Below are 10,965 nucleotides of genomic sequence, written 5' to 3' on the forward strand. Positions count from 1 at the left end.
GATGGCTGAATTACACTCACTGAGATAATTAAATCCTTACACATTCCATAAAAAATAGAGAGCTAGAGTCTACCAGTGCCCTACTGATAGGAAGGCAGCTGTATATAGCTAGCTCCTTATTAGACATCAGCCTATCTACACAAGAGAGAGTGCCCACCGAAATATCCCTTGATCCCACAGCAGTTGGCTGCTTTTCCAGGTGCCTGGAAGTCTGCCAGGTCCCTGCTGCACAGGAGCACATAACCCGAGCTCTGGCAGAGTGCATGTGAGTGCATCCAGAGCGCACTGGAGGGATTAAGTTGCTGTCCACGCGATTTGGAGTTGCTCTTGGCCTGCGGAGACATACACAGACGTGATCTATCTGCCCGAGGCTCAAGCACGCTCCAGTAAGCAATTTGCCCAGAGCTTTGAGAATCCTGAAGACACGTCTTATCTGTGAACACGCAGGTGGGAGGGAGGGGAAGGGGAAAATGAATTTATCTGCAGAAGAGAGGAAGGATGATGAAGACCAGTAGTAGAAGTTTCAGATTAGTACACACTGACAAAGCTGTAATGAATTCAGTAGTTTAAAAAGTGAGGATTTTCATTCGATGTATGCAATGCTGAAAGGGCCGACTGTAAGGTAAGCCACAGCTGGAGCAATATTGATATAGCAAATGAAAGATGAAAGAAATCAGAGCTCTTTAAGAGAAATGAGCACTGTACATAACAACACACACATACTCAAGAACCATGCAGGCTGCGCAGTCAGAAGGCGAAGGAACAAATCCCTGCTCTGGAGACTAGGACTGTAGCAGGTAAAAAAGCCTGTGCTTTCTTCTGGGCACACCAAGTTAAGTTTCAAATTGCAGAAGAATGTATGACACCCTGGAAAACTGTCCTCTAAGCTTCTAATACATTCATACAGCTGGGTGTGGGGAGCCCAGGGCTAGGGGAACTGGAGGGCTGCAGGGCAGGAGGGAGGCACTGGCAGAGCAGTGCAGAGCCTGGGACGGATACAGAACAGCTAACTGCAGGGCAGAATGGACATGGTAGTTTTAAATGTTTTTCCCTAAATATTTTCATATGAGAGAATTACTCTCCACAGAAAACAACAATCATAAACAGACAAAGAATGTAAAAACCTTGAAGCCTCAGAAAAGTTGAACTTGCCCTGAAAAGCAATTTATACAAAATGTTTGGAGTAAAGATGAAGAATGTGGCACCTGAATTCACCATTCTCTGACTTCTTCTGAGTTGGGACAGTATCAAACCTCTGCAAACTAGCAATATCCTGTCCTAAGTAAGTTCAGAATCTTGAAAACTACCTTCCCTCCCCCCAAAATAAAAGCAAAACTCAAACCTGATTCACTTATGAAGGCAAATGCAAAATGAAGATAAAATCAGTAAAACTAAATCTGATTTTAAAAAGAAGCAGCAGGTGTTTATTCTGAAGACAGGGTTTTGACTAATCAGAGACTCTCGTTGCTTGTCCGTTGCCTCTGCGATTGGCTAAAAGTATACAGATTACCCCCCCAAAACCACTTTTCTCCTCCTCCCTTCCCCCACTCCTCCCCCCTCACTCGCTAACATGTTTTTAAAGAAGACCTTGAGGGGAAGGGTAGGGGGAGCTCAGAGCCTTCTTCAGAACAGGGATGAGGACAGCTTGGCCAGAAATGGAATTCACCCAGCTTTCGCCCGTGACTACAGTTACGTTTAACTATGACTACTACTATGATGACGACTGCCAGTATTGGCATCTGCAACAGATGTCTACTTTCCTCCCTGTCCTGTACACGGCTGTGTTCCTGGTGGGCATCGTCGGCAACTCCATCCTGATAGCAGCCTTGGTCTTCAAGCGACGGATCCAGAGGCTGATCGACGTCTTTATCATCAACCTCGCTGCATCGGACTTCATCTTCCTCATCACGCTGCCGTTCTGGGTTGACAGGGAGGTGTCGGATGGGAGCTGGAGGGTAGGATCTTTCCTCTGTAAAGCTAGCTCCTATGTCATCTCAGTCAACATGTATTGCAGCATCCTCCTCCTCACTTGTATGAGTGCTGACCGGTACCTTGCTATCATGTATCCCTCTATCGCTAGACGGGTCAGAACAAGATCCTATTCCAGTGGACTCTGCATATGTGTCTGGTTACTATCCTGCTGCTTAGGGATGCCAACCCTTCTGTCCAGAGAACTGAAGAAGCATTATGGAAAGACTTACTGCACAGACAAAGCCGTGACAGAAGCCAAACAGATCATGTCACTGATGCTTTTAATCCTGGCCTTCTTCTTCCCACTGTTGAGTATCTTGACCTTTTACTGCTCCATCACCAGGAGACTCTGTGTGCATTATCAGAGAGCCGGGAAACATGATAAGAAACTGAGAAAATCCATCAAGATTGTCTTCATTGTAGTGGTGGCTTTTGTTATCTCCTGGGTTCCCTTCAATCTTTTCAAGCTTATGGCCATCCTTTTGGGACTCTTGAAGCAGCCCGACTGTTTTACCAACACGGTTGCCCAGCTGGGCATGAAGGTGAGCAGCCCTTTTGCTTTTGCCAATAGCTGTGCCAACCCTTTCATTTACTATTGCTTTGACAACTACATCCGCAGAGCCATGCTGCGGTGCCTGTGCCCATGGGTAAAAATAAGCAGTAGCAGCAACAACTCTGATACTCTGGACACTCGCCTCAGCCACTCCTTATCCAATTTTGTTGTGGGGGAGTATGCTGCTAGGAAGAGGAGGCGCTCTGTGTCCCTCTGAGTGGGAGCTAGCACTGTGGAGGAAGGAACTTCTTTCTCCGAAGACGGCAGGAAAAGAATATGACAGAAGCTGAAAAAAAGAAACGAGCGAGCGAGACAGAGGTGCAAGGGTAACACAGCTGGCTCTTCAGGTGGGAGGAATGCTGCTTCCCTTTAAATGCAGATAAATGGAATAGGAAACCTTAACCACAGAATTACAGTTCACAATGATCGCTGTGTCACTGCATGGTGTAAATCTGAAACCATCGTACCGAGAAATGTCCTAAAAACGCTTACACTGGAACTCCAGTACAAGTGCTACAAACTACAGAAAAGAATCACATGATTCAGTCAAAGCCGCGTCGAGGCAAGCTTTGAACTTAAATGTATATAGGGTTTTATTCTGCGCAGAGCCAGAAAAACAACCCAACAGAAGTGTTTCTTTGCTTTGGTTCCTAGCTTACCCACACACATTTCGCAATGTCCTCAAACCAACCTGATCAATTCTGGGTTTTTGGAGGTTTTCTGAATTTAGAAATCCAACATTTTAATGAATTTGCGTGTTACCAGTTCTCGTAACTTGAGTCTTGTGCATTTTTCTTAAGTCTCAGCTTCTTAATTATGGCATTAAATCTTAAGTTTTAATCACAATAATTAAAGTAAGTTTCTAGCCCTTGTAATTTCAGAAAAATAACTTGAAGACAAGGAAACCCAAAGACAGTCAAAAGAAATCCTACATTTAACCTTTTTCCTAAAGGAAAAAACAATCAAACAGAAAATCTACTCATGCTTTTTAAAACTTTTTTGGGATCTGACATAATTTCTGACTGCTCCAGTTGTCATATAATGGTATGACATTGTGTGTCGTTCAAAGTCCAGGTTGGCTTTGTTTAGCTGCAACTGGTTCTTGTAAAGAGATACGCAGTAGAGCTACTTTCTTCCACTGTAGTCAGTCAAATGCAAATGTGCCTGAAAAGCAAAGTTAGTCAGAGTTTCACAAACATTTGAGTGATTCCTTGTGCTTCTCACGGAGAATCACAGAGAATACAGAGAAACCTTGCATGCAGGGATGCTCACAGAAAAGGAATTCAAAAGGACCAACGTTTTAGTTCATTTACAGAGTTGAACTGTCTAAAAAAAACAGCTCTATAAAGGTGGTTCATTCCTGTCCAGCAACCTTTGGGAAATGCAGAGGTCTTGCATTTAATATGCTGTCGGGAAGATATCTCATGCCCAACTGGTGTCAAGTCTGACAGCAAATGGAGTGGAGAAACAGAGAAAGCTCCGTATTTGTAACAGCTGTAGTACCTCCTAGATTTACAAGCTGAACAAATGTGGAGCAAGGAGTTAAGCAGCTCATCAGAAAACTGGTACTGGACTTTTATAAAGCTGACTACATCTATTTTATTAAATCTTTCATATCCTTCTAAATGTCAATGATTGACGGAAATGTTTGCTTAAAACAAAGAACCAGGGTACAACATTTTCAAGTGCACAGTTAAAATAACAATTAAACTTCCAACAGCACTAGGATACCTTGGCTATGTTACAATATCGCACATTCTGTTGTCTCTCCTGTTAAATGTTTAGCTTAATATAATACTGCTTGTCATACAATAATACATCGGTATCATAAAGTATCCAGGATGTGTAATGTGATTAAGTCAAAAGACTGTTAGAAACTTTCCTTTTACATTTCCTGAATTTTAAAGATTTTTATCTCTCTTTTCTTTTGCACTTAGCCTTTGAAGCTTTTGAACTAGCTTTCATGAAACCCACAAAGGTGTTGACTAGAGGGAGAAGTCATTTTATCACTAAGTGATAAAATAAAATACACGGAAAAAAATCTTGAATTGCAATAAGTAAAAGATTTTTAATGGTACTTACAGCCCTGTAAGATAAAGCAAATTCAACTTTGCCAATGGAAGAGTCAACAAATATACATCTTTGGGTCTGCTTTTTAAGGAAAATAAGCTGGTAACAACTTGTATGCAATTTGCTATATAGCAAACCCCATAGGATTTTACTGGGCAGCACCGTTTCAAGTCAAGTTTTAAGAGTTTGGTTCTGTGTTGCCATCTCCCAACTTTGCTAGAGAAGGAATAAGCTGGCACACAAATCCATACTGTAACTGACCACAGGGACTCGGAGACAAGTCTCTCATGAACAAAAAGATTTGCAGCAATAGTCCCTGGATCACTTTGATCACCAGAGAAGAGACTTTTACATTTCATTGAATTGCTTTCTAGGCAATCAGATGCAGGAGCTTACAATGAGGCATTTTACAAATCTATGGAAAGCTACTTTTATTCTAATTAGAGAGGGGTCTAGCTACAAAGAGTGACTGTTTTCTACTTAAGAAAAGGACACTGAGTTTTAAGGTGAATGGTTACACCCTTGCAGACCTGCTAAAAGGCTACAAATGGAAGACAGCTATACCAGCTAACAAAGTTCATGAGAAACAGAAAGAAATGGGCAAAGCCTGAAGACCTGACTACCATCTGTACAGCAGTGGAAAAAATGTGTAAACTGAATGAGAGAAGAGGTAGTGTGGCACGAGTACATTCACTGTAGCTTTTCTTTCCACTTTTCTCTGTATTTTCTAAATATCTGTGAATGGGGATGACTATTTTGGGTATTATAAATAAATCCTAGTATTTGCATTTTTTGTTGAACCCTGCAGTTGTGCTTTTTAATGTAGGGAGAGAAACGAAAACACACCTCACCCAAGGGCAGTGCAAACCTAGAAACCAAGGCATGGACGTCTTGCCCAACTTACCAGCCGGTTCCCTACTGTACCCTAGGCTAACAGAGCAAGGCCTCATTTGAGCAGGTGGAGAGCTGGCAGTACTGGGTCAGTGGAAGCAAAAGTGTCTTTCAGCAAGTGCTGGTGACCCTGTGTGTTCTCTGGCACACAGAAAGATACTGGGATATGGCTACATGGCAGTATCACAGAGACACACACTAGCTTTTTGCTCTCCCTTTCTTTCACTGCATGCCTTTTTTTTTTTCTTCCCCACTACCACTTCTAAAAGATTTTGTTTGTCTTCCTCCACATGACAGACTTTTCTCCCCGCACCTAACGGCCAAACTCCTTTTTCAGGCTTACAAATGCCTGAAGAGCATCAACTGCGTTTTCAGACCTTCCAGTGTTTGAAAATCAGAACCATGCCAGTTCAAATTTCAATCTTATTTGCAGTGACCCTCAAAAACTACTGTCTCAATAGTCTCTTCTCAATCTCTTATCCTCCCTCTACCTTCACTAGTACATAACAAGAGACTTCTTTTTTTAATTACAAAAAGAAGCCTGAGACTTGCATTTCAACTAACCTATGATTTTTATCACAGAATAATTTCACATCTTGTTTAAAGAGGATTTTCTTAGTAAGTCAGACTCATTACTTCCTCAATCCCCACCCAAAGCAGAATGGTATTTTTGGAATATAATTAATCTACCAGACTTTGTAAACAATTTTAACTTAGTGCCATGGCTTTTTTTTTTTTTTTAAATACTTCAAAATACTTTGGACATGTCCCTGCTCACTGCAGGGGGGTTGGACTAGATGACCTCTAAAGGTCCCTTCCAGCCCAAATGATTCTATGATTCTATACCGTATCAAATTGGAACAATGACCAAGGAAATTTACCAAGATCTCCTTCCATTGCCTAAAGCTTTAGTACTGGCATCGGGGAAAAAAAAACCAAACAAATAAACTTGCTAAATATTGCTAGGCTTGAAGAGAATCACATATAAATGCCACAGCAAACGCTCCACATGAGCAAAAAAAAATACACAAGAGGCAAATAATTCAACAAAGTAAAGCTCTCTGCATTCTTTGAGGCTTTCATCCAAAAGACCGTTCCCTATGAAGGTGCTTATTTTATTCTTGTAAACTGCAGATCTATTTGACATTTTCACAATAATGTAAACATTATTTTCAATTATTTCTTTAAAAGAAAAGGCAACCTATGCTTGAAGAAACTTACTTCTGGAATTTTCACTATTACATGTTAATATTAATTACTTGTTTGTTAGCACTAATACAGCTTAGGATGATAAAAAAAATATTGTGATTTTAAGTATTTAACCTGGTACACTTGAATAATGTAACAGGATGCCTATTTCAGCCGTGTTAAAAGAACTTAATGACTGTAAAGTGGTTTGCTATGTGAAATGGAAATGGTGCAATTCTGATACGACACTTGTCAAAGATCTTGGTAAGTAATTTGGACTGGACTTTTTTCCCCACTTTTATTATTTTAAAATAAATCCATGATTGCAGTGAGGAAATACGGTTTGGTTTTTTGTAATCTAACTTCTCCTTTCATCGTTGTCACGAAAAGGTACCAAAGCGTTACTAGAAAATCTGTCTACAGATCTGGATGGGAAAATTGATCTGCCCATCCCAGAAACCTTTTCATGATTTCGGAGATGCTTTTGTACTGCCTTGGAACGAAATCAAGACCTTTTGAGGTTTTTCATGAGAACAACTACACCACTAGCACCACCCCCCACAATCTCGAGGTTGGTGCACTTCCCTGAGATGTGCACAATCAAAATTGAAGTACCTCTACTTCTTGATATAAATCAGGACCTGGTTAGATGCATCTCTTGGTCTCCATTTTGGCATCAATGAATCAGCATTTTTCAGAAATAAAGTATTTCATCTCAAAACAAAGAAAAATTTTACCCAGATCCGATGCTTACTTAAATGGGCAAAGAATTTTTTGTAACCTTCACTTCAGCACCAGATGTGCTAACACTGACAACTGCACTGCCCGTACTTTCAGTTGCTGAGGAGCGAGGAGAAAGTCACACAGGGAATAGCATCAGATCCAAAATGAGCAGGGCCCAACTTACTGCCCTCAAACAAGTAAAACAAGTGGCGTAGTCACTGCACTGGACTGACCCTCCACGAGTACTGCGGTAAAGATTGGCTCTTGGAAGCTAAGAGGAACACTTCCACTGACTAAGGAGCATCAGGATTTCATCTGCAGCTTCTTGTCCTGGCTCTGTCAGATTGGAGGGGTGAAAAGCCCCTCACAGTGTGCCTGTGCCTCAGGTTTCAAATATGCTGAATTACAGTAAGAACATTTCCTGACTTCGCAAAGATGTTGCAACAATATGTTTGTTGACTGCTGCACAGGAACAGTAAGGTCGTTGACAAAAGAAGGGTTTTTTTCAGGTGCTTGTAAGGCATAGTATACAAAGAGATGTCAGCCCATGAGTGGGGACACTTATGTGCACTTTTAGCAGTTACACAGTTCTGGAATACTAATTTGTTATCCCTGTATGATCACTTATATTCATGAGGTCAACAGGGACTTATGAGTAGATTTGGAAGCCGTGAGCAGAAATCATTACATGTCCCAAAATTTGTAACTGAAAAACGTTCCAGTTCTTCTCTTGTTTAAAAGGCTTCACCCGGTTAAGGAGCACATTTCATGTCAAGTGAAGAACAGGAAGCAGTGACCACAAATGGCCTAAAGACAATCCTGCAATGCGAAATCCATTCACTCAGGCTATTTACCAAGTATGTCAGCGTTCTGCATGTCATCAGAGAAAGGGAGATCAGTTTATAGGAACAAAGAGAGAGCTACCTAAATTTATAACTGATGGAAATGTGCACTAACGATACATTAAATGGACTCAGAAGTAATTATGATGCTACCGAACGTCACACGCAGAGGTGGCTGGGTAGCCCTAGAAAACCAGAAAAAGCCCGTATTATCTCATATAACATTTTAATACTATGCCACAAAGCCTGCAATTAGTGCACTCTAGGTTTCAATAACAACCCAAGGACCTGCTCAGTATGCAGATGTGGGTGTTCAGTATCCTGCTGGAGTCTTGCTGCAAGTGACAGGAGGTTTTGGAGTACTCCACTCTCAGTAAAAGACAGAGAGAGTTTGGCCTCAAACATCTAGGTAGCTAAGACTGGAGTTCAAAATAAAGTAAAAGAATGCAAATATGGGAGATGAGAAAACAAGTAGATTAGAAACCCAACAGCCTTCAAGAAGAAAGGTAGCCTTCTGCATGTGACTCAGTAAGAAAGCCCTGCCAAAGGCCAGGCTGCTTGGGTTGATACTTATTTTTAAATAGGAATTGTATTGTAGGTTTTATTTTCCCAATTCATCTCTCCTATGTTTTTGAAACAGATTGCAGCAGCTTTGGAAACAGAGCCCACATGATATGGTTTAGGAGCACGCAACATTCTCATTATCAATTATCTAAATAATGCATTGTGACCAAAATACATACTTTCAAACTTCAAAACAGTTTCCTTATTAGTAAGAGAGCATATTCTTAGTCAGAAGATACCACTGAGTCTAGTTAGTGAACATACTTCCTCTGTTGTTTACTTTTCACATTTTCTAGAGCACACGGGATTTTACAACAGATCTGAGGGAAGAAGAGACCAATGTTTCTCTTGAAATTTGGACTGTATATTGCTGCTTTGGAGACTAGAGTAGGGCACAGGGGAGGTAAGGTAAGATCTGTGTTCAAAGAAAATGCTTCCCACAAAGTGATTACTAAATTCAGAGGCTTTCATTTGTAAATACCTAGCTTCAGATCCTTTGCAAATCATTGATTTCCAGAAAGGGCTGAGTACTCATTTTCTAAACAGTAGGTCCTTCAAAAATAAATGAATTACATAATACTAGGAAATAACTGGATGCATCAAGAATTAGTCAATTCTGGAAAAAAAAACACCTCTGTCTTTTACTGTGCAACAGAGAACCCAGAACCTGATGCTCTCTTTCTAAACTGGTAAAACTAGTTGATATGAATATAAAAGAACAGCTGTTCCCCAAAGGATGCCCTTTCTTTTACCCTCAATTTGAGGCAAAGAAAACCAGATTGTGAAACTGTGTGGCACTCTGCTCAGAGAATGAAACTTGGTCAGTGGTTTTTCAATCAATCCGAATTTTCAGTCTAGCTTTAAAACTGGTAGGCAAAATGACCAGAAAGGCAGACTTAAAATGCAAAGAGCAGTTTTTCCACCGAGGAACACCATGTATAAATAAATACACAGCAAATAGTAGCCCTATATAGTACCATGCACCTGACTTGACCACTCACTTGACTCCCTCTATGCACTGCCTAAACACCTGCATTACCACACCACCCATTTCCCCTGTCACCCACTCCTCACCCTCCCTCCTCTGGGAACCACAGAAACATCTACCCACGCCTCACACACAGCAAAACATTCAAACCATTACAAAAAGATTAAAAAAAAAAAAAAGAACAGAGAGAGGTGCATATTCGGTTTTGCATAGCTTTGAACCTATGGGACTTACCCACCATGGGTACAATCATGCCACCTAAGGAAATGTTGCAGGTAGAGTAGAAGCATGATAGCTTTCAAGAAACATATATATGTATATGAACTTCCACTCCCCTCATAACCAACCAGGACATTATGGATGGAGAAGTGTTAAGAAGCAAAGAGAAGGCAGACAAATGCACTGAAAAGTGCAATGGCATGCCCAAGATCTTACAGCAGCTCAGCTGTAGATAAGGTGTGAGATATTTTGATTTCTAGTCAAAGAACATGGTACTTTGGACCACTTAGGAACACTCAAGTAATTGAAAAACTCCTACGGATATCTCACCAGGAGAAAAAGGCTCAGAGAAAAATCAAGAGAGTAATGTCAAGGAGAGCACTGGAGAGCGCCCTTTTTTTTTTTTTGGGGGGGGGGGGGGTGGCAAGAGTAGAACAAAGAGTGTATGGCAGATATGAAATGTGTTAAAACAAGGTACCCACGAGAAACTAACCTAGCACTTCAGAAGACAGAACATTTCAGAGCAGAGCTGCTGCAAAGAAAAAGGACTAGATCCAGTTAGAGAAAGGGAGAGAAACAACCTTGATCAACCCTTATAATCCAATAGCTTTTAGGGCAAAGTTCTGGCAGCATAAATCAATGGTGCTGTGGCATGTTCACATTTGCATAGCAACTTTAGCCACTTTGGAGGCTGCAGCCAGCCTGAGGCTATTAAAAATGTCTGAAATCCCTGCTGATTTATGAAAGGAGATATAACCCACCACTACTCTAATTTTTAAGAACTTGTGCAACTAAACTAATGATCCTTACCTCCGCTGTCACCCAAATAAATACCAGTCAAAGTCAGCGGGGAAACTGCTGTTTTCGTTGAAATCTACCAGAGTTTTATATGATTAACTTCAAGAGAGTTGGGGTTTGGCTGAATGCAAAGAATAAAAGCCTAACCCACAGACTAC

At 41.0% G+C, this 10,965-nt stretch overlaps 1 protein-coding gene across 1 annotated transcript; it reads left to right on the forward strand.

Moving 5' to 3' along the window:
• Positions 1 to 1,634: 1,634 nt before the first annotated feature.
• On the forward strand, positions 1,635 to 2,741 carry GPR15 (G protein-coupled receptor 15). The gene has a single exon (XM_009695421.1). The coding sequence runs from the start codon at positions 1,635 to 1,637 to the stop codon at positions 2,739 to 2,741; it is 1,107 nt and encodes a 368-aa protein (XP_009693723.1).
• The last annotated feature ends 8,224 nt before the right edge of the window (positions 2,742 to 10,965 follow it).

Source organism: Cariama cristata, unplaced genomic scaffold (genome assembly GCF_000690535.1).
Source record: "Cariama cristata isolate BGI_N322 unplaced genomic scaffold, ASM69053v1 scaffold42022, whole genome shotgun sequence".
NCBI lineage: Eukaryota > Metazoa > Chordata > Aves > Cariamiformes > Cariamidae > Cariama > Cariama cristata.